General features: G+C 41.5%; 1 protein-coding gene across 5 annotated transcripts in view; it reads right to left on the bottom strand.

Annotated features, from left to right (window-relative positions):
• Nucleotides 1-1,133: 1,133 nt before the first annotated feature.
• The window catches only part of pitpnm3 (PITPNM family member 3), a 116,443-nt gene continuing 93,065 nt past the window's right edge, over nt 1,134-24,511 (bottom strand). For 3 of the 5 annotated variants that reach the window (XM_082502773.1, XM_082502775.1, XM_082502777.1), the window contains 10 exons: nt 15,555-15,749; nt 15,256-15,404; nt 12,681-12,797; nt 9,024-9,140; nt 8,775-8,923; nt 8,419-8,568; nt 8,008-8,191; nt 7,711-7,839; nt 7,210-7,625; nt 1,134-4,706 (listed from right to left, as the gene is read on the bottom strand). In XM_082502773.1, the coding sequence (XP_082358899.1) occupies nt 7,284-7,625; nt 7,711-7,839; nt 8,008-8,191; nt 8,419-8,568; nt 8,775-8,923; nt 9,024-9,140; nt 12,681-12,797; nt 15,256-15,404; nt 15,555-15,749 (1,532 nt within the window). In that variant the 3' untranslated portion in view covers nt 1,134-4,706; nt 7,210-7,283. Of the gene's footprint in view, nt 4,707-7,185; nt 7,626-7,710; nt 7,840-8,007; nt 8,192-8,418; nt 8,569-8,774; nt 8,924-9,023; nt 9,141-12,680; nt 12,798-15,255; nt 15,405-15,554; nt 15,750-24,511 lie in introns of all 5 variants that reach the window. The other 2 variants (XM_082502774.1, XM_082502776.1) reach the window with 2 other exon arrangements.

Here is a 24,511-nt window from a genome sequence, read left to right as displayed (position 1 = left end):
TTGGTGGAAATAGGATGTGCAAGAGATTTTAAGTGTCAAAGAAAATAAAAATAAAAGTGAATACTTTTTTTTTTGGAATAAGATATATACATGACAAAATATGGAACAAGTGAAGACAGATGCATATCTTTCATGGGTAACTTGACCCACTATTTCTGAACATGTGAAAAACTAACCATTGTTTTGCTGTTACTGTGAAGTATTTGGGAAGAGCTGGGATTCATTTACCATTCTGATGCATTTACAGCTATCTTTGGGGTGACCAGCTATTTAAAACCTGTAAACAAGTATGAATGGATTTCAATTCTGTTTGGAATATCATAGCAAAAGATTTAATACTACAGTAGCAGAAAAAAGGACTGCATTTGAGTTTTGGAAGGGAGAAATATGTGTTACATCTGGAGAGGGTAAGACTTCTCAACAATAACAGACATAATAAATTTGAGAAATCCTGGAATCGTGTGTTAACATTTTTGAATGGGAAAAAAATAATATGCTCTGTGTGAGCGTGTGTTTCTGTGTTACGTATTTATATTGTGTCTATACAAGATGTTGTGGCTATTGTTGTCAGACGTGCTGTTTGTCTTCCATTCGAAATACAATAAAAATTCTCCTTTTATCCTGTTTTCACCTTGTCCTGTTTTTTCTCATTGTATTTCCTTGTTCTGTGCTATTGCTGATTTGTTAAAAAATAATAAAAGAAAAAAATGAATAGAAATATTGACAAAAAAAAAGTTCAATTTTGGCTTTAGATGCAGTCAACAAAATCTGCCACAGTGTAAAAAGTCAGCAAATTATTGACTAAGCTGTAACCATTGTGTGGGGTAGAATAAAGTCCACAGCTTATTACAAATAAATGCGAGTATTGCATAAATATTCAGCATGATGTAGGCTGAATTACACTGATTCATGTTGTTTAGAAAGTTAACAAAAATAAGTTTGAATGAGATTTAAAAGTTTGACTTGAAGCAAGCCTTACAAATATAAAATAAGCGATAATAAGATCTGCACTCAGCTCTGATGCCCTTCAGTAAAGCACCTGACCTTGAAGAAGCTTATCGGAGGTGATTCACCCTCCGTCTCCAGAGATAAGGGGGATGTGGAATATATAATAAGACACTCCTGCAGCAAAGTGAAATATCCACTGTGAAATATCTTTATTTATGCACTAATGAAAGATGGACTTAGTCCAGTAAACACAATAACATGTTCATCATCATCACAGGGGATATGTACAAAACAACAAACGTTGCAGCACTGAAACCAGGAGTTTTTCCCCCTCTTTGGTCAAGAGGGCAATGTAAAAAACTAAGACTTCAGAATAAACAAGAGCTATTTTCTTTAAAAGAAGCTGTAACACCAAGTTGAATAACTGACTATAGTCATACAGATTGTTAATAAATGGCAAATTAAGTCAGTACCCAAGACATAATTTGGAGAATACTAATTTGACAGCATTAATTAGCACTTAGTGAGAGGTTAGTAATACGATGCTCCCTCTTTTGTGTTTTTTCTCAAAAACATTTTTTTAATTAACTAAAAACTTTTTAACATTTTACTGGAAAAATGGAAACTAACTTCACTCTTTATTAACAATTCTCTGTCGATGAGAGTATGGACCATACAGGTAAGAGTATTTTCGCTCTTTAGATATTTATTATAAATTTACTGATTTGGATCTTGCTCACTGTGTAGTATCATTACAGCATGTCCACGAATCATCATTCCCCACCTTTTAACATTAAATACTTTGCTGTTACATGACATTGTCATGCTTGTGTTACCTCAAACGTGGCAACTGATAGTTATTGCTTACAGCATCCAATCAATCTCAGAACAGCCACCATCTAACCATTAGATTATTATTTGCCATTTACTAACACTGTTGTGGTGAAATTCCAACTAGATTTTCAGTATATCCTTCAGTATATTCTTTGTACATCAAAATAAAACGCATGTTTTGTACACTTTGATTCACTTTGATAACTGTGTGCACATTGACTGGAATGATTGGTATGCTTTAATATGAACTGTTTAAATACAAAACAAAACTGAGTAATTCAGCATTGAATCTGGGATAATATACAGTTACCAGCTAATGCTAATTGGTGCACTGTAATGACGGGGCTGAACTTCAGGGAATCATACATACTTATTAGTGATCACTTAATCAACTAATGGACCGTCAAAGGCAGAGGAGTCAAGAATAGATCCAACCTGGCATTCGTGTTCCGCTCCATGCAGGTTTTAAGTTAAAACAAGACACCCAAAGAGCTCATATGTTTTTTTTACTTTCAAGGTAAGCATTTAAAACCTCAACCAAGTATCCCCCTGATGCCCTGCTTAATCTCAGCATTATAAAAAATACATGCTCCCTTCTGAAAAATCGGCAGTATTGAGCTGCAGTTGGATCGTGCAGATATATTAACACTGGTCTGATTTTTCTCTGCAGAGGCGTTTACTTATCGTAGCTGTCTTCATGTTCTCAGTAAGTACAACTATACAACAAATGCCACTAAACTCACACACTCATACACACATCCACACACACACACACACACACACACACACACACACACACACACACACACACACACACACACACACACACACATATATACTGTATCTGATCAACTAGATAGAATGCACATTGTCATGAAGTAACAATAAAACTCAATACTTTGACAAAACAAATTATTTTGTATTCCTACACAACATCAAATACAGTTTAAGGCAAAAATCAACAATTCTACAAGTAAAACAACCCAAAATTCAAAAACATACATCGAAAATATTTCTATTTACAATATTTGCTCATAGAAAAATATGTTCAACTTGCACAGATTTTTAAACATGACCACAATAAGACTCAATTCAACCTCAAGTGCACAAGACGGCATCTGATTTTATCACAAATCTATTGGTTCCAGGGCAGCTGTAATAAATGGACACAAGGGCATCCTGGTAGAACCGACAGGGATTGTGTCTATTATACAATTCTGCGAGCTACACAGCTAACATTGTATTGAAATATTGGGATTAAATATTTCAGAGAGAACTTGGTTTAATTTTTACACTTTCAGATACAAGAATGAGACTCAGCACAGCACAATGTGTGCACTTATCAACTGAAGTGGCTGTGCCATGAGCATTTGTTGTGGTTGGCTGGAGCCACACATGTTGTCTCTAACTAACTCTAATCTGACATTGCCTAACAGCTGGGGGATGGCCAGCGGTTGTGGCCCATTTGTGTTCTGCAGTGACCTCTACTTGCAAAGCAGTTACAGACTTTATAAGTCAGTTAGTTAAACCAACGCACCATGTTTTTTGTTTGAATGTTTGAAAATAAGAGGACATATTTAAAGTTTTTTTTATTCAGATATAACAACTTCTATACATAATAATTTATATAATCTTGTCACTTTTAGCACTTATTACCATGATTACTAAGTCTGCATGTCTTGTATAGTTTGATGCTATCCAAAGTGAGAATGACACAGTGTAAATGATAAAACACGTTTAAGATAAAAGTTATTTTTCCATGTTCTTTGTCGTGTTACTTTTTAGTGACATGAAGAAGCAATGTTGAAATATTTAAGCAGCAAATATTTAACTAGTTAAAATTCTGAATTTGACTGCGAAGAGTGTGGAGGTATTTAAACCCTGAAAAAGTGCACTGCAACTATCAGTCAACTACCAATCAATACTTGCCATGCTAATTATGCTTTCACTGTAATGATTTAGGCAAACATGTTTTGATCACCTTTTCACGGCTGTGTCTATCAATCAGAAAACATTTTCGGTAAAATTAACACTTTTCTATGAACTATTTATTCAGTCGTTCAGTAGTTACAGTAACCAACAAGCAGTGACAAGAAGTACAAATACACCAAAATGCATCTCTTTGTTTCTGAAGCTCGAACTGCAGCTAAATCGAGAGTCACTGCTGTGTAGTGCAAATGCAACCTCGGGGGTCGAGCCGTGCACACCACAGTACTTCAGCGGCTGCGGACCAGGTCTGAGGCAGCTGTCAGGTGGCATGTTCTGCCTGACTGGTTGAAGGGGAGGGCGGTGGGGGATAGGGGTGGGGTTGAACTAGTACTAAGCCAACCACAACGTGAGGGGAAACATCCAACAGTGTGAATAAAATAGAGGCAGAGGCAGGAGTTCAGAGAGGTTGGGTGTTTGGCGCTCTGGATTGCAGAGATTGAACTGAAATGTCACAGTGATTCTGTGTCCAGAGGCCCACACTGGGATAATGTGTGTTGAGTATTTACATCAGTGGAGTCAGTGCAGAAGTCATTCAGCGTGACCACCTCTCAGCACAGCAGTCTGAATAGGACCGTGGTACGTGCAGCATCTGTTAATCAGCTGCTAAGGCTGGAAAAGGGTCATAATAGCTTCAAGGTAGCCACAATCATCGTTTTTCATCCTCTGGAGCATGTGTGTGTTCATAAATATGTGTGTACAGTAACACTTTTAATTACATTCTTAGGTTTGACAGTGAGACACAACTGAAGCTTGACACAAACGTTGACAAAAATTGCTGCCGTCCTCGGCAGCTGGTTCACATTTAAGAAGACCGAGTGACCTTTTCCACCGAGCAGGTCAGGAAAAGGACCGAACAGGTGGCGAAGTGTACAGGGCCAAGCAGGAGGTAAAGAACAGGAGGAACCAAAGTACACATAGAGTAGGCAGAGGTGACGCTGTTAAATGAGAGGAAGGAGAGTTAGAGTTTTACTGTAACGCAGTTCTAATTTCCCATTTGCACAACTCAAATTACACAGACAACATTTCTAAATCAATATATGAGTGGATTTCAAGCATTAACAGACATTGCAGTTGAGCTTGCATAATCATTATCATGGCCAGATCTCCATTCAGTTCTGCTAGGGAACTGCTGCTAATAATAGCACCCATTACTCTGGTTGCCACAGGAATATGTGGTATTGAGAAAAAGAGAACGATTATTCCCCCGTTGTTCATTTTTCCCTTATTTTGTGCTCTTAGACTTATTTATGCATTTAAATTCAAAATGGCTCTCTGACTAAAAACATGAAGACTGCAAGTCAGATCAGATACAGCACAGAACATCATTTAATCAAGGTGGACGCTTATTGACTTTGCTGGAGCTCAACAGAAGTGAACAAAATCAATCTGGGTTTGCGTCATGGCTTTGCAGAGCCTCGCGCTGTTAAGATTAACACACAATGCAGGGAAGTAAAAGGTGAAAACTTACATTATTCAATGAGGATTAATGTGACAGTAAATAAAACATTACTTCGCAGACGTAACATGAGGAGGCGTATTACAGCAGCCTGATCATAGGCTGTCTGAAAGAGCCTGCCTACAGTTAGAAAGTGTGTGAAAATGTTTGCTTTGCAGAACACACAACACTGATTTTCCATTTTGCACAAAATGACAGGGCCACAATTAACTCTCACAAAGTGATACAAAGAGACTGGCTTTAATCTACACTAAATAAATTGGGGGACCAATGCATGCCACTGTTGTGCTGCTGAACACTCGACTGATGTTCAGTTTTAGGTTGGACTAATGGTGCAAAATATTGAACTCTTTCTGCTTTCAGATCTAACAATGTTTTTCTTAATGTTCTTCTCATGAACGTTTTAAAAAAACAACACTAATCTGCCAAGTACTCCTTTGTTGTGATTTGATAACACAGACAACTAAAATGCTGTATTTTGAAAAGCTTGGACACTGTGGAAAAACTCAAAATAAAAACAAAAATGCAATGATTTGTAAATGTCACAAACCGATACTGAATTTCACAAAATAAATGTTTAAACTGAAATAAATTACTATATAAGAAACATAGTGGCTTGTTTTGAATTTGATGGAGCAACATATTGCAAAAAACATTTGGGTCCAGGCCATATTTGTCACTGTATAGCATTCCCTCTTCTTTTAACAACAGCCTGGGAACTGAGGAGACTACCTGCTGGTCTTTTAAGAGAGGAGCACTCTCCCAGTCTTATCCAATGTTAGATTACAGCTGCTCAACAGTTCTGGGCTTTGTTTGTCATATTTTCCTTTACATGATGCTCCAAATGTTTTCATTTGGTGAAAGGGCTGCACGGTCTTGCTGAAATATGCAAGGCCTTCCCTTAAAAAAGACATAGTCTGAAAGTTCCTGTTATTAAAAATTCAAAATGAGCTTTTATTTTTCTTATTTTGGGCGACCGTGGCTCCGGGGGTTGGGAATCGCATCTGTAACCGGAAGGTCGCCGGTTCGATCCCAGGGCTCTCTGTCCTGGTCGTTGTGTCCCTGGGCAAGACACTTTACCCTACCGCCTACTGGTGTTGGCCAGAGGGGCCGATGGCGCAATATGGCAGCCTCGCTTCTGTCAGTCTGCCCCAGGGCAGCTGTGGCTACAACTGTAGCTTGCCTCCACCAGTGTATGAATGTGAGAGTGAATGAATAGTGGTATTGTAAAGCGCTTTGGGTCCCTTGAAAAGCGCTATATAAATCCAATCCATTATTATTATTTTGTCAAATATATTTTCTATGTTCTATTTTGAGATTTCCAAATTATTGCGCTCTTTTATTTACATTTTACACAGCGTTGCAACTTTTTCAGAATTGGGTTTGTATATCTGAGACAACAGAGTCGACCAACCCAGAGGTGAAAGGTTTTCTCTATGTCACGTATTATTCCAAATGTTCCCTATTCAAGATGGATAGGCTAACAGTTTTCCTTCTGTTTTTTCCTTTTGTTTACGTTATAAGGTGTATGAGAGTCTCATATGGCTTTATGAGATTTGTAAATCATTCCATTCTGTTTTTCTAGCTCTGGACGGATCAGTCTAAGAGACCTGTGCCTCATTTGTCTGTGTTATTTCTCAGACACACTCTGCTGCACCTAACCACTGCACGTTAGCAAGATTATGCATAATAATCCCTCAATTTCCTAAGAAAACTGTGTTTCCATTTCAGCAAATATGCATGGAATACTGAACCAAGTCTATAAAGGAAAGTCTATAATCTGCAAAGGGCAGTAATATACTACACAATATGGGGCAATAATTTGTTTTGTTCAACCTGTAGCTTGTCCAGGATATAACTCCTTATAATAGGTCTCAGAATCGTATATACTGTCCTATACTAGCAAAATTGCAAAAAACTATAAGAAAAAAGCAAACAACAAATTGCAATGTTATAACCTGGAATATGGAATAAGATGTCACCTTGGCCCTGGACACTAAGACCCCTTTGTTCTCCTCTTCTGTCCTCCAGCAATCCTTTCATCTCTTGTCTCTTGTCAGGGAGTTGTATCTCCGCGATGCATGGAGGCTCGTCCCCAAGCACCTTGTCCTTGCCCTTGCCCTCCTCCTCCTCCGCCTCCCCCACCACCATGATCCTTATCCGATTCTGGTTGGCTCTGGGCTCGCTCAGGCTTAGGGTTGGGTGTGCACGGGGGGTCAGGTTGTTGGACTGACATGGTCCTGCGCAGGTGGGTTCGTTTACACAGAAAGTCAGGCTTCGCTGAGAGACCGAATGAACCTTTCCTTAAGACCATGCGAACTGAAGGAGATTTCTTAGGTCTGGCTCTGTGCCCAAACTGAAGAGTGGAGAGGTGCGCTGCATAACCTTCGCTCAGGAACTACACATACCACACAGGCAAAGAGTTAGAAAATCTGACAAGGAGAAGTGAGAAGATCAAAGTACATAAATGTAAATTGAACTACCTGGCACTGATTTTGGTACTTCTTCGAAGGTCTGCCAACAATATAAATTTGTGAGGGGCTGAGGCCTAGCATGTTGTAAACAGAAATGTCCTTCATGGAGCCATAGGCAGAGTTGATCTTAATGTGACACTGGTGAAAGAGAAAATAACCAGTCACACACGTGTGACATTTTGATTCAGCACATCCCAAAGCTACAAAATTGTGAGTGAGAGAGTGAGAAAGATCTCACTGTACGGCTTGGACCAAAAGGTCTTATTTGCTGTATATGTTAATGCCTATGTTAATGTCAGGATTTACCTCCTGGATGAGGTTCCTGAGGAAGATGGTCTTTTGTCGCAGTGGGTCATGAACTAAGCCCTCAGAAAAAAAGATCATCCCGTGGGGGAAATTGTGCTGCGAGAGCCAGGACACCACACGCTGTTTCTGCATATCAGGACGGCCTGTGATGTAGATGATCAAATATCCCAAGTCCTGCCAATGCCTGGATGTGAATGCATAAAATCAAGCACACATCAAAGTGAATAATTGTATCATGGTGGTATTATCACAGAGAGGATGCGCATAAATCCTTAAAACACTGAGAGCTCCAACAAAGCACGCGTATTGACTACTGAATTTGTATTTTCCTGTGAACCCTTCCACCTTCTCAAGATTTACATGTAGACATACAACCACACGCATGTATAATCAAAAAGGGTAATCAGTTACCTGACCACATCGACAGCTCCAGGACGGACCTTGGGGTCGCTGCCCATGATTGACACACTGGCAGCAAAAGAGCCATCAATGCTGAACACAACACACTCCATGCCCCTTGGTAACACAGTCAGGTAGGCCTCTGCACTAGTCTGATCCCCCCTGTGGATTGAAAAAAGGAGAAACTACATATTAAAAAAAATGAGAACTTAGTTGTTACTCCCTTCAAGGCCACTATTTATGCAGCATTATCCAGCAAGGAGCTCATACTCCAACACAGAGCATAAATAAATGAAATCTTTCTCTTCTTTCTACATCTTATTTGATAATACAGCGCTTTGTAAAGGGAATGCCACATGGATGCTTACTTGACTACCATTTTAATGGGATATACTCCTAGGCCAAGCTTCTTGGTCTTAGGTATTGTGTATGTGACTCTGCCACTGCTGTTGGTCACCTCTGTGTCAAAGTGCACCCAGCGGCCCGACTGAGGCTGTGTCATGAGCAGGATATCCACCTGAGAGGGGCAGGGGTATAACACATGCGATTAATTGATTAATGCCAGCCTAACAAAGAAACGCACACGCATCAACATAAATCATATCGCTGTTTTTCACCTTTTCTCCAGTCAGAGTGACCATATCCAAGGGGCCATACATGAAGCGACCAACCAGAGTCTGGGGTCCATCCTCGGTGGCAATGACATCATTCACCCTGTGGTTTGCTGTGACGTTCTGCAGTTAGTGACAAGAACTACCTCCATTATTCAGGACACAAATGTAACACGTAAGCCTTTACGGCAACAACAGTTTGTCTCTGGCGCGCTACCCTGGAGTAAATTTTATGACTCATGCTGAAATGTGATTAGAAGTAACAGAAAAAAGAATCAGTGTCAGAGTTCAAATTAAAAAATTTAAAGGATATTATTGCATAAAAAATATATCTAAACGGGGTGAGAGCTCATTCCACCAGGGGGATGGCAACCTCATGGGCTCTTTTTAAAGAGGTGCCTGTAGCTGATATTTGTGCGGCAGCTAGTTGGGCATCACCGCACACTTTTGTGCGGTTTTATCGGTTGGACGTTACAGCCCCTTCGGTGGCTCATGCTGTCCTTTCTGCTGGGTCTACCACTCACTAAGGATGTGGTGGTCTGATTCCGGTTCGGTGGCTGCTCTGTGGGGCGTGTATATATGTCCCATACTTATGTGTTGTACCGAGTGAATCGACTGAAAGGGAACGAATAGTTATGTCTATAACTTCTGTTCCCTGAAGGAGAGGAACGAGGTACAACACAAGGTGGCCCCACTGAGCAGTTTGGCTCGGTGAAGAGCGGCTATCGAACTGAGGGATGACTGTGATGACAGCGGCTACTTGTGCAGGCGGGGCCGTGCGCTTGTCATCACACGTCATCTGCCTTAAAGGCGTGATTAAAGGTTTCTTCAGCCAGGACACGCGAGGGCGTGATATCCCATACTTATGTGTTGTATCTCGTTCCTCTCCTTCAGGGAACAGAAGTTATAGACATAACTATTCGTTTTTCAAGGTTTGTGCTGTATCTAAGGGAACGTCTTCTGTGGATTTAAGATTTCTTGATTCTCTGTCATGTAATCTGAGATGACTCCACAAGAGTAAGTCTGCCTCATCATTTGTTGCAGGACACCTTGCTCCACCTGTAGCTGAGGATTTCTTTATGATTAAGGGTTTATTGTCCGGGGATATGATTAAGCTCTGCAAAGTGAATTTATGAACAGATGCCTTCCTGATGGTAATGTATAATGTATAAGAAACAGAACATCTAAAGCACCTGAACTATTGTGAACGTCCACCAAAATCAGTCGTCACTTTTGTCTGTACATGGCCTGTCTTTACAAGCCTTTGAGACAAACACAATCAGAGGGAATGAGATGAAAAATAGCCATAAATTTCCTGCTTTCATGCCCTGTTTTTCCAAATTTCCAAGTCCAGCCAAATACTGCTGAAGAGTGCACTGTGGGACCTTACAGAAAAGCATGCTAACTCCCTATTAAGCTTCCTTGTCATGTTCTATTCTCCATATTGCACTATTCAGTGAGTACCTCCAAGTGTGCCAGCAGTGGAACACTAATCCCTAAATCTCTTCTTGCTGAGATGGTTGCATTTTAATAGCATATTATGAGCGCGCTAATGTATAATTCACAGACTCTGTTGTGGGTCACCATGACAGAAACTGTAATTTTCCCTCCCTAACGTCTCTGTCATTTCTGCAACCTCAACGTTATACTGAAGAATTTTAACAGCATACAGTGCAAGTTTTATCAGCCTCACGAAGCTAGTATTTCAATTTTGGATTTATGTTTGTACACTGTAACAATAATTGATCAAAATAAATTATCAAAGGGGCCAACTTCTATAAATAAAATATCACAGGTGTACAGCCACACGCGCAAACAAAAGCAGCAGCAACGATAAATTTATTAACTCAATCGTTGTTTACTGGGGTTGTTTCATCAGGATTAAGAGGCTCAGATGACATTTCATTTACTTGAAAATGTTCTGTTGTTTATTGACAACACTCAGTGAAAGATAATGGAGCATCTGCACATGACAAATACAGCTAAATGCTAATGTGATCAACCATGTTGTTGTTGTGCTTTACCGTCTCACCACATCGGCTAATGATAATTGATTTAAAGGATGTGACATCTAACAACGAAGTTCAATGTTTCCAGCTGCTATCCCGCATTAGCTTTGTCAACAGTTAATTGTCTGCCAGCAAGAGGCGTCACTTACTCATCCTGTGATGGCAATGCAGAGAGAGAACATGTAAATATATATGTGCATACCTGTGCGTGTACATGCACCAGCATACAGTTTAACAAGATCCCAGCCTGCAGCTATGTGACTTGAGTGCATCACATGGCTCAGCATAGATTTATTTTTTGTGTCATGAACTCTGTGTGGTATATGTATAAACAATACGAACAAGCAACTTGTGGCTAATGACACCATCAACTTACAGACAAAACTATGGAGGACACGAGTTAGTGAGTCAGACACCTGCCTGTTAAAGAGCAACACACGAGAAGCAACACACGAAACAACTGCCACAGTAGTGGTCCCTCTCCAGCTGTGACAAAGGCCTCTTACCACAGCAAGAAACCTTTGAAATAGTTGCCAAATCTCTCCGAATAGCATCGCCCTGCAACAGATCATCTGGCTGTGCCCGGACTGAATCGGCATGGGGCTGCTTTAAATCTACACGTACCGACTCGTATCCAGGACGGGGGCAACTGCTTTGAGCACTAACATAAGAATCACATCACTTAGCTGAGGTGAGGCATGAACAAGTCGACACCGAGAAAAAGAAAACCTTCAAACTCAAATATAGTTATGTTTCCATGGCTATTCGGTTCTATTTATAGCCACATGAAAAGCAAGCAGGCACTAATTTTGTGTTTTTAGAAAAGGGATAGCAATGTGACCTTGATTATTCTACTCGGCAGGGTTCAGGAACATCGAGCAATTGTATGCGTCTGCCTGCATCAGTGATTCAAGGTGAATGTGTGGGAGTATTTTAAGATTTTTCCAGCTTCAGATCATTCATGGAGGCCAAAGACTTAACTACTACAGCTTCAGCCGTCTGTAATACCCGTATTTTAACCCTGATTAAGTGCATGTTACAAATTAGGGAAAGATGACTGAAATCAGATTTTGTCTACTTAGAACTTTTACACCCTTTTTGTGTCACTTCATCTGCATCTTGCAATCGAACCCAGTTGTTGCAAACAAAGGCATTTAATTTTTCTTTTTTAATTTGGATCAACATGCCATCGTTGGTCCATGCCTTAAAGGCACAGCCAATCTCTTAACCACCAGATTTCTGGCTGGCAAACCTGAGGCTCATCACCTAATCAACACCCTGCAGTATATATACACTAGCTCGCAGATTGTTCGTTCAATTGTTGTGGTAGAGAGGAGCCTTTCTCGTTTCCCAAACGCTTGCTCTGATCGCTAGTTTGCTAACCTGCTATCTTTGCGCCCTAGGTTTCCTGTGTGAGCCAGCCAAACCTGTGTCAACTCTGTCTGCTGATTGATTCGAAAGCTTGCCAACCCTGCCTGCCACTCTACACGTCTACAGTCTTTGCCAGTGTCAGCCACAGCTGAAAAAGCCTTTTAACTAGACTCTAGGATCATCTTTTTAGTCAGCCAATTCTTGATTCCCAAAACACTGAACATCACGTTAATCTGGTATTAAGTTATATACATCCAAAAAAAGGGGAATTTTAATTTTTTACCCTTAGTTTGACATGTGTCCTCCTTCTAAGCCACTTCTCACGGGGACCAGAGGGTGAGAAAGGAGCCGAGTCCAAGTTGTCTGCTTCCTTTGCCTTTATGCAGTCACATCGCATGAGCTGTTAATGAATACAAAAATATTTAAAATAAGAACAGGCATTTCCATAAGATAACACAGGTTTGTTTAACAGTAATGCCACTACTGTGATGGTGGCATTACTGTTAGCTGATATACTGACGAACAGTGCATCTAAAGCCTTAAAAGAGGTTCATCGTGTTTCTAATTCACAGTTTTGTAGAGAATTACTGCATATTGCTTGACTGAGGCTCTGCTTATCATTTTTGACCAGGTGGCCTAAACATCAAGAGAGAGTTTCCATAAAGACAGCAACAGAAAGTCTGACAAATGACTTTTCACACAACTTTTACATTCTGTTACAAATCGTAAATATTCTGCAGCACAAATGATGCTGTACGCCAAGGTTTATTAAATTCCTAATGACTTCAATAGAGCTTTGTTTACTTTGTGCATCTCTAAATCGTCTCCACTGTCTCACAAAGGCAACACACAGCAGATCGAGCCAACACGAAAAGATTTCTTTTCCCTATGGAAGCTCTGCTTTCTAATCATCTGTTTTAAAAGAGTGCCAGTGTTTCTAGAAGTTTTTCATAAGAAATAATGTGATTAAAAAGATGTTTTTCAGATGTATTTACTGGCATAGTGTTCATTGGTGTCTGAGGAGTTACAGATTCTCCTTATCCTTGTTATCATAGGTTAAAGCTGAACTGCCCATAATATTTTTATGGGCAGTTCAGTGGGCAAAATGTGGCATAAACCTTGTCAAGGTTCATTGCTTAATTCCAGCTTTACTGCTAGAAATATATACTGCCAGCATGTTAAGACTCTCCTGACCAAATGATGGGTCCGTATGACTAATTAAAGTTGAGGATGGTAATATGGAAATGACTACAGCTGAGCCTAAGCTGAGAACATATTTGCAGACTTTTGAAATCCTAACCAAAGAGTTGGCAGCACACATACATTTTCAAACTTTTGTAGATTTCAGTCATACGCTTATTGAATTTATTTATAAAGCAGACTAAACCACAAAATCAGACATGTCCATATTTATGTCATATCAAAGAGCAAGCTTGATAAAAGGGTTTCAGTTTGTCAGAGGCTCAGCTGTGATGGGTCAGATGAATCCTGAACAGCTTCACATAAGATCAAGCACGTCAAGTGTAACTTTGCCTTGTTTTGCACATCATGTGTGTGTGTGCATGTGTGTAAAAGAGTCCTTTAGAGAGTCCTATTTCATGATTTCATGCTGACAGCTGAAAAGTTAGGCAGCATCTACAACATATGCTGAACAGAGTTTCATGTCTGGACAAAAATGTGAAGTTTGACTGGTTGTGGTTGGTGTGGACTTTTGGAATCAGATCAAACTCAAATGGCTGAGTTCCTCACATGCCATCCATTCAATTACAGTGAAGCATGCTCCCATTTACAGTACAGCTGAACCTTTTTCTTCATCTCTGCTAGTCTGAGCGTGAACGATTCTCTGCGTTCTGAATTAGCCTTGTGATAGACAGGTGACCTCTCCAGGGTGCAGCCCTCCTCTTGGCCTGTTACAGCCGGGATAGTATTCAGGCGATCCACGTGACCCTGAATTGGATGAGTGGTTAAGAAAACGGATGGATGGACTATCTCCTAGTGTGACAAATAGGTCAAGTCATTGTATGCTCTTTGAATTACACATTGTATGAAATGTTTTACATTAATAAACTCTTTCTCTTTTGTCCTGTTATGTAGAGAACAGGACAGTTTATTGTTTTAAGCACACTGCATGAAATGCCAGTGCATGAGTCTAAAAACGCCACAGTTTATTCTTATAATGTTAAGATACACTGTTTCCAACTTGACACCTCTGCTCATTATCTCCATGTCCTACCTCCCACACCTTTATCGTTGTTTTTGTTGCTATATTGAACTGCTTTAGAGAGCTGAACTTGTTTTTGGTCTATCTCTCAGAAAGAGTCCAGTGGATGACGCTTTTAGATATTTAAATACAGTTAGGTAAAAAGAAAGTACAGCCTCTGTCATTTTACATATTATGATATAATACAACCACAATTCCAAAAAAGAGTCGCGAATAAAAACAGAATGCAATGATTTGAAAAGGAACTGGCAGCAATTTACCATCTAATTTCCTTTGGAAACAGTAAGTGTGTACATAGACAGAACGAGGATGGATAGGTGGATGTGTTTGTATTTTTAAAAAATGAGGGTGGTTCTTTATTTATATAGGCAATAGGCAATTTATATTTCATCATTTGCAGGGAATGAGTGAAAATAAGATTGAAAATATCATCAGAAGTTCAAAGAATCCAACGAAAACAAAAAGCATACCTCATCTAGTGATCATGTCCAGATCAAAGCTGTGATTAAGGGTATAAGTGAGCTGCAGGATTTAGTTAGTCTTCAATTTGAGCTGCAAAAACAGCCATTTTCGAGAACACTAGTTTATTAAATATGCTGTGGAGAAAACAATACTGTTATTAGTAAGGCTCTCTCACCTGCCGAAGAACAAAAGCTGCCACGTCAGTGGACTCCCAGTAGGAGGCGTGAAAAAGGTGAGGCAGAGCCACTGTTGGAAACGCAGTCAGCACATCAGGGCAGTACAGAGCATAGTCCAGCCTCTTGGAGCCCCACCAACTACTGGAAACTGAAACATAAACACACATCCTCATACTTAGATGGGGGAACTGAGGTCACTTTAAAAGCTGTGAAAGCTCATCAACTTGAATTAATCTCCAGAAGACAAATGGAAGACGACGGCGTGGCCTTTCTGTCTCTTTGTTTTCCTCCCACTCACTGTTAGCGATGGTGTTTCCAAGTTGGCCCATGGAGCAAATCGACATTTCACTTTCCACACTGGTCACACTGGCTCTACGCCCCCCCTCTTCTCCTCCTCCTTCAGTGTCGGTCTCAGAGGACTGCTGCGAAGTCGGCCCTCCGTGAGTTTGCTCACCTTCCAAAAACACATTTGGATGACTTTGGATACTGTCTGCTATAGAGGGAGGGGGGAAAGGGGAAATACAAGAACAAATGGAGAGGGAAGAAGAAAGGAAATGCTTTGATTACAACAAATGACTGGTCTGAATCTTTAAATCAATGCTGCTATTTGCCTAATAAGCCAGGTTCTCGCTGTGTATTGACTTGCTTTGCATTTTATAAAGCAAAACCAAAGACAAGCACTATGTATAAGTGTGATAACAGACGAAAAGCTTGTTCCACACTTTGTGGGTTTGAATCAATTTATTAGACTGTATTTGGCATTAGCTTTGGGAGCCAGAAAGCATCTTGCTCTTGGTTCCTGCGGACAAGTAGAATAATTTATCAGGTTGAGTTCCTTGTTTCCCCCAGCAAGGCTCTACACTGCATTTTCCTATTTGTTCTGTCTTAATACTGAAGGTCCCAGAGACCTTGTTTCACTAGAATCCCAAACATAACAGTTTTCTCTCACAGACCCTAAAAGAAAAAGCATCATATGATTATTAATTCAGACAGCAGAGAGGCAAAGGCCTATCAGCTCTGTTCATTAGCACATTTATCTTAACAGCTATAAAAGATTCAGGACAAAAGGAGATTGACGCTGAATGTAACAGAGCTTCTACCTGAGAATATTCTCTGACAAGCTGAACAACAGCAGCAAAAGAAAAACAGCTAAAGGCTCATCTCTTTGTTTGAGAATGCTCCCTTGATGTTTTCTGCTTTGACCTATACTATAAAACTTTTTTATCTCTTGAGAGTAATGATTATCCTATTACCGAAGCCATTTTTTATGAAAGTAGAATGGCAACTACAAACCCACCATTACATCTCTATCTCTCTTTCTCTCCTGAGAGCAAATGCTAATCAGAACACATCGTGTCTGGGCTGGTCTTTGATCGGCACTTCGGATACAGCATACCCTTCACAGTTTCTTCTATCAGTTTACTTCTACTTGTGCCAAACATAAACATTAACATTACAGATAAACATCTGTGGACATTGTGGATGCCTGCCTCTATTCAGTATCTTCAAATGGCCGTGATGTGTCAAAGTCATTATCCAGAATTTTCAGTTTGTTTCACAGCTTGTTATGCTCACGTTAGCCCTTTCTCTGCTGTTGGATGGCTATAAATATGCCAGCAGATGAAGTCCCATGTTGCCTGTTTGGTTTGAGAAGGATGAGCAACTGCAGCAGAATACAGATTAACTGCGGCTCTCAGAAACATGGGGGAGAATCAGCTGTGGTTAACGAATCCCCGCAGTCGAGGCAAAGAATAGTCCACATTCGGTCTGTTAGGAAGATGATGAAGAAATCTGACACATACTCTGTACTTATCAGTGCCGGGCATCTGATTGCCAAATTTTCTGTGTCACAGGTCTGTGTTATGTGAATATATGTGGGAAGAAAAGACATTTCTAGATGAGAAGGGAAAAATGTAACTGTTCAGTATTTTAGGGGTGTTTTAAATGAAGTCTACCAGTTTAAAATATAACTTCAATGTTGTGTTACATAAACACATTTGTGTGGTGATGAGCATGTGGGGTCCTGGATTTGTTTGAAAATGCAGTCTTTTAACAGATAACTACTCAAATCTTTGCAGTTCGCATTACTGGACATTGTTTTTACTTATGGCAATTTTTTTTTAAAGGATATGTACTGGGGATGACACAACGATTCAAAAACAGGATTGTTATCTAACACCCGATTCTATCTAGGACCACAACGAGTGGGATTTAATCTTTAGTTTGCTGTGGAGAGCAATCTTTCATTATCGGTCCCCAACTGAGTAAAAACTGCAAAACAAAAACGCCTAAATGTCACAGTCCTATGGTTCTGTTCTTTTGTTCTTTTTCTTGTGAACTCGTGTTTGAGTTTCATTGTTATTCCAGTTTTTGTATTTTGATTGCTGATTCGAGTTCTTTTTCAGTATCGCTCTTTGTTTTCGAGTCCCAGCTTTTGTTTATCATTTATACAGGGAGTGCAGAATTATTAGGCAAATGAGTATTTTGTCCACATCATCCTCTTCATGCATGTTGTCTTACTCCAAGCTGTATAGGGGCAGGGGCAGGGATAGCTCATTAGGTAGAGTGGTGGCCCCATGATCGGAAGGTCGGGGGTTCGACTCCACTGAACGGCTACCCTGAGGTACCCCTGAGCAAGGTACCGTCCCTACACACTGCTCCCCGGGCGCTGCATTGGTGGCTGCCCACTGCTTCACTGGGTGAATGGGTTAAATGCAGAGGAACTATTTCCCTATGGGGACTAACACACACACTTTATAGGCTCGAAAGCCTACTACCAATTAAGCATATTAGGTGATGTGCATCTCTGTAATGAGAAGGGGTGTGGTCTAATGACATCAACACCCTATATCAGGTGTGCATAATTATTAGGCAACGTCCTTTCCTTCGGCAAAATGGGTCAAAAGAAGGACTTGACAGGCTCAGAAAAGTCAAAAATAGTGAGATATCTTGCAGAGGGATGCAGCAGTCTCAAAATTGCAAAGCTTCTGAAGCATGAGCATCGAACAATCAAGCGTTTCATTCAAAATAGTCAACAGGGTCGCAAGAAGCGTGTGGAAAAACCAAGGTGCAAAATAACTGCCCATGAACTGAGAAAAGTCAAGCGTGCAGCTGCCAAGATGCCACTTGCCACCAGTTTGGCCATATTTCAGAGCTGCAACATCACTGGAGTGCCCAAAAGCACAAGGTGTGCAATACTCAGAGACATGGCCAAGGTAAGAAAGGCTGAAAGACGACCACCACTGAACAAGACACACAAGCTGAAACGTCAAGACTGGGCCAAGAAATATCTCAAGACTGGTTTTTCTAAGGTTTTATGGACTGATGAAATGAGAGTGAGTCTTGATGGGCCAGATGGATGGGCCCGTGGCTGGATTGGTAAAGGGCAGAGAGCTCCAGTCCGACTCAGACGCCAGCAAGGTGGAGGTGGAGTACTGGTTTGGGCTGGTATCATCAAAGATGAGCTTGTGGGGCCTTTTCGGGTTGAGGATGGAGTCAAGCTCAACTCCCAGTCCTACTGCCAGTTTCTGGAAGACACCTTCTTCAAGCAGTGGTACAGGAAGAAGTCTGCATCCTTCAAGAAAAACATGATTTCCATGCAGGACAATGCTCCATCACACGCGTCCAAGTACTCCACAGCGTGGCTGGCAAGAAAGGGTATAAAAGAAGAAAAACTAATGACATGGCCACCTTGTTCACCTGATCTGAACCCCATTGAGAACCTGTGGTCCATCATCAAATGTGAGATTTACAAGGAGGGAAAACAGTACACCTCTCTGAACAGTGTCTGGGAGGCTGTGGTTGCTGCTGCACGCAATGTTGATGGTGAACAGATCAAAACACTGACAGGATCCATGGATGGCAGGCTTTTGAGTGTCCTTGCAGAGAAAGGTGGCTATGTTGGTCGCTGATTTGTTTTTGTTTTGTTTTTGAATGTCAGAAATGTATATTTGTGAATGTGGAGATGTTATATTGGTTTCACTGGTAAAAATAAATAATTGAAATGGGTATATATTTGTTTTTTGTTAAGTTGCCTAATAATTATGCACAGTAATAGTCACCTGCACACACAGATATCCCCCTAAAATAGCTAAAACTAAAAACAAACTAAAACCTACTTCCAAAAACATTCAGCTTTGATATTAATGAGTTTTTTGGGTTCATTGAGAACATGGTTGTTGTTCAATAATAAAATTATTCCTCAAAAATACAACTTGCCTAATAATTCTGCACTCCCTATATAGGTTTTATTCCCGTCTTCAGTTCATCTTATTCCAACTAGAGTTTCATTTTTTATCGATTTTTGTTGTTATTTTATGGTAGAGCCTATGAAGTTAAATGAATTGCAAAATGTGAGCGCTTGTAGAATAAATGTGAGAACCTGTAGGGAAAAAAAACACATATTTACTAGGGGTGCAACGATACACAAAATTCACGGTTCGGTTCGGTTCGGTTCGATACTTTGGTGTCACGGTTCGATATTTTTTCGATACAAAAAAAATGTTCATGCCTTTTTAATTTGTTATTTATTAAAATTATAAATATATATTTTAACTCAAAAGTACAGTTTTTAAATGTAATGTTGCTGAAACAAAAGTAATTAAAAAATAAATATATCTCAGGGCTCGCAAAATGTCAAAATCCCCAGTAGCCCTTCGGGCAGGGACTCTTCAGTTTTTGGTAGCCCAAAATAAATTTAAGTAGCCCGAATAAAAAAGAGAGCAATTTTTTGATTGATGTTTTGTTTCCTTTACAATATTATACATTAAAGTAGAATATTGTAAAGGAAACAAAACATTAATCAAAAAATTGTTGAAAAACAAATTACAACATTGTATAAAAATTACAATCATCAACCCAAATACTTGGTTCTAATTGAACAGAAATTTCTATGAACTTGTAAGAACTGTGTAGGACATGAATCAGTCTGTGTCAGATCCTGAATTTGAAATTTCCACTGAAGTCACGGGTAAGGGACAAGTGGAACCAAGATCTAGGCCATTTATTTTTTGAAGTTTGCAAAGACTGCTAAATTTTGCCAGTGGTAGTTCACTCTTTGCAACATAGTACGCTGTTCTAAACCGATTTTTCAGGTTTATTTTTAGTATCCATCCATCCATCCATCCAATTGGTGTTTGTTCTGGGAAAGATATTGCAGACTGAGCAATAATGCATTTCTTGCATTTCTCATGGGTTCTAATGGGGGCCTTTCTTAAAATTACTGGTCCCAGTAACAAAGGCGCTTGTCGACTCAGAAATCGAGAGAAAACCAACAACACACCAAGCAGAACATTATGTTATTTACACGGGTGCACATAAGTGGTCTGCATGTGCGCATTCGCTGTCAAAATAAAAGACGCGCACCAGATCAGAAGTTGCAACGCGCGTTTGCGTCCATATAAAAAGCACTGTTTTTGTCCGCTAGAGTGGGATTTTCACGGCACATTCCGCACCACATCTCTGTGCGTTCATCATTTGTTTGAAACCAGCTCACCTCCTGCAACCACTTTTCCTTGCTTCTTTTGTGGTTCGGACTCCTTCTGACATTTTTTTGGAGGTGGAGGAACACCAAAGTAACTGCTTAAAGGAGCTTCTTCGACATCTTTAAGAGTTCTAAACAACTTTCTGTCCTCCTCCAGAAAATGTTATGTATGCAAACACGCGTTGCAACTTCATATCTTGTGCGCGTTTTTTTGGGGGTGGGTGGGGGGGTTTTGACAGCGAATGCGCACCTGTGGACCACTTATGTGCAGCCCTGGTTATATAGCTCGTCATATTGCAGCCGCAGAAATTCTTTTGTCCATGAAACCATAAAGCTGCACTTTCTTTTTGCCTTATAGTCTGATTTGTCATAACTTTTCCGTTTTGTGGTAAGCTTTTCTTTGGCTGTCACTTCTTCACCCTGACCTGTCTTATTTGGCTCAGCAGAACTAAAGTATATATCCTGCTGCTTTTACACACACACACATAACGGTCAGCGATTCTCTGCGCGATCAACCTCTCATATGTTTAAGCTGCGGGAGATTTCACTTGTCATGTTTGCATAGTAAGCTAACGATTGATAAGACGATGTCAGAGGAATTGGTGCGCAAATTATCATCACTCACCAATCAGTGCTGTCGCTCTCTATACACAGTTCCCGTGATTGCAAAGTGAAAGCAAAAAACAAGCGCAAATTCAATTTCAATATGTCACATATTGACAGTGGCTCACCGATGCCAATGACATAATTACCCAGCTACATTTCCGAAAGAATGCAAAAGCATTGACATATATTTTTCCTTCCTACAATAGTCCGATGGGCAGGGCAGAGATAGATTTTGGTAGCCCAACTGGAAAAATCGCTAGCCCCGGGACCTCAGGCTAGCGATTTTGCAAGCCCTGTATCTGATTGAGGAATCAGTCATCTTTGGAAAAGAGAGTTTATTACAGAGAAATGGCTCTTTCCAAAATAAAAGCTATATTATACGCTTCTTCTGGGCTATATTCTCAGCAGCATATTAAACATATCAGGTCCCCATAAGGAGAATCATGTGCTAACGGCTGTCTAAATGACTCGGGTAAAGTTTGTAGCATGCATGCTTGTTGTTTTTGTCTGCTTCCACTTGTCTTTGCACTAGGATGATGTCGGCGTAAATGTGCAGTCATATTTGTTGTATTCCCACTAGTGCTGTCAGCGTCTCGCTTTCCAAAATAAAAGCTATACTATACGCTTCTTCTGGGCTATATTCTCAGCAGCATATTGTAGCGGGTCAGGGCTGTTCGGGGTTCGGTTTGTACAGTTATGTTTTGTTTATGTTGCCATAGTGACGGGTGACGCCCTCTCACTGCGACGGTTTGTCCTTCCGGGGTCAGAGGGCGCCCTGTGTGTTGTTGTTGTTGCTGTGCGGTTGCCGCGCTGAGCAGTTAGCTTGCGGCAGTGTTCTTCTGCAGATGTCAATAAACGGCTGTGCTCCCTGGCTTGCTCACGGGAAGCAAGACCAAACGATACCTCCGTCTCCTCCTTGTCTGAGCTCGCCACATTGGTGTCAGAAGTGGGATGATGGTGGCACCCCATGTTCTGACCCGAGTGACTTTTCCCCCACCGGTCGTGCCCGGCCGGTGCGCCAAAAGAAGGCACCTTCACATTTGCAGGACTTTGTGTGGGGTACTGGGGTCGTAGGGGACGACTGACCCCTTAGGTGGGGGCTATGTAGCGGGTCAGGGCTGTTCGGGGTTCGGTTTGTACAGTTATGTTTTGTTTATGTTGCCATAGTGACGGGTGACGCCCTCTCACTGCGACGGTTTGTCCTTCCGGGGTCAGAGGGCGCCCTGTGTGTTGTTGTTGTTGCTGTGCGGTTGCCGCGCTGAGCAGTTAGCTTGCGGCAGTGTTCTTCTGCAGATGTCAATAAACGGCTGTGCTCCCTGGCTTGCTCACGGGAAGCAAGACCAAACGATACCTCCGTCTCCTCCTTGTCTGAGCTCGCCACATTGGTGTCAGAAGTGGGATGATGGTGGCACCCCATGTTCTGACCCGAGTGACTTTTCCCCCACCGGTCGTGACCGGCCGGTGCGCCAAAAGAAGGCACCTTCACATTTGCAGGACTTTGTGTGGGGTACTGGGGTCGTAGGGGACGACTGACCCCTTAGGTGGGGGCTATGTAGCGGGTCAGGGCTGTTCGGGGTTCGGTTTGTACAGTTATGTTTTGTTTATGTTGCCATAGTGACGGGTGACGCCCTCTCGCTGCGACGGTGTGTCCTTCCGGGGTCAGAAGGCGCCCTGTGTGTTGTTGTTGTTGCTGTGCGGTTGCCGCGCTGAGCAGTTAGCTAGCGGCAGTGTTCTTCTGCAGATGTCAATAAACGGCTGTGCTCCCTGGCTTGCTCACGGGAAGCAAGACCAAACGACACCTCCGTCTCCTCCTTGTCTGAGCTCGCCACATTGGTGTCAGAAGTGGGATGATGGTGGCACCCCATGTTCTGACCCGAGTGACTTTTCCCCTGCCGGTCGTGACCGGCCGGTGCGCCATAAGAAGGCACCTGGACATTTGCAGGACTTTGTGTGGGGTACTGGGGTCGTAGGGGACGACTGACCCCTTAGGTGGGGGCTATGTAGCGGGTCAGGGCTGTTCGGGGTTCGGTTTGTACAGTTATGTTTTGTTTATGTTGCCATAGTGACGGGTGACGCCCTCTCGCTGCGACGGTGTGAGGGCGCCCTGTGTGTTGTTGTTGCTGTGCGGTTGCCGCGCTGAGCAGTTAGCTAGCGGCAGCGTTCTTCTGCAGATGTCAATAAACGGCTGTGCTCCCTGGCTACCTCACAGGAAGCAAGACCAAACGACACCTCCGTCTCCTCCTTGCCTGAGCTCGCCACAATATTAAACATATCAGGTCCCCATAAGGAGAATCATGTGCTAACGGCTGTCTAAATGACTCGGGTAAAGTTTGTAGCATGCATGCTTGTTGTTTTTGTCTGCTTCCACTTGTCTTTGCACTAGGATGATGTCGGCGTAAATGTGCAGTCATATTTGTTGTGTTCCCACTAGTGCTGTCAGCGTTAATCTCATTGAAATGACGTTAACGCCACAACACGGCAAATCTCCGTTAACGAGCTACCCCTGATCGCCCTGTGCGTGGGGCTAGACGGCCAACACGTTAACGAGCTAACTGCGCTAACACACTAGTTCCCACCCATGTAATTGAGCATTGCGTGGCACATCCAACATTGGCTGTATCCCAATTCAGGGTCTGCAGCCTTAAAGTACGCAGCCTCAACGATCCTCAAGGGCCGCGTACTCAAAGACCGCTAAGGCTGGAAGTGCGAGGCTTGTGTAATGGGACGGTCTAGCCTCCGTTGCGGTGATACTGTTGTTTGTCAATAAAGTTTTTTTTAAAAAGCCTCCATTGCGCTGCCCAGGTTGCCTAGCAACCATGATACTAACCACTGGAAACGTGTCATAGCTTTGTTTGACAGAAATGAAGGAAAAAATCTTTTGTTCATTTGTTTGTTTGTTTCTACATGAGCTTTGATCATTCTCTGTAAGATTAAGCTCAGCTATTGAATGGAGTATATTTTAAAGTAAAGGCTTTAAAACCAAGTTAGTACAAACGTCACTAATGTCACATAACTTTGCCGACATGTGGCCAACAGTAATGTTTAATGTTCTTCGTTATTAAACATTTCCACATAAATAAGTGACATAATATTCAGTACTTACTTTTCACAGTTTACTCTTCGGCCGCTCCGCTTCTATCGTCTGCGGCAGAATTCTCTACACCGGC

The sequence above is a fragment of the Aulonocara stuartgranti genome, assembly GCF_965226115.1.
Source record: "Aulonocara stuartgranti genome assembly, chromosome: 14".
In the NCBI taxonomy this organism is placed as follows: Eukaryota; Metazoa; Chordata; class Actinopteri; order Cichliformes; family Cichlidae; genus Aulonocara; species Aulonocara stuartgranti.
This window is presented reverse-complemented; position numbering and strand designations above follow the sequence as displayed.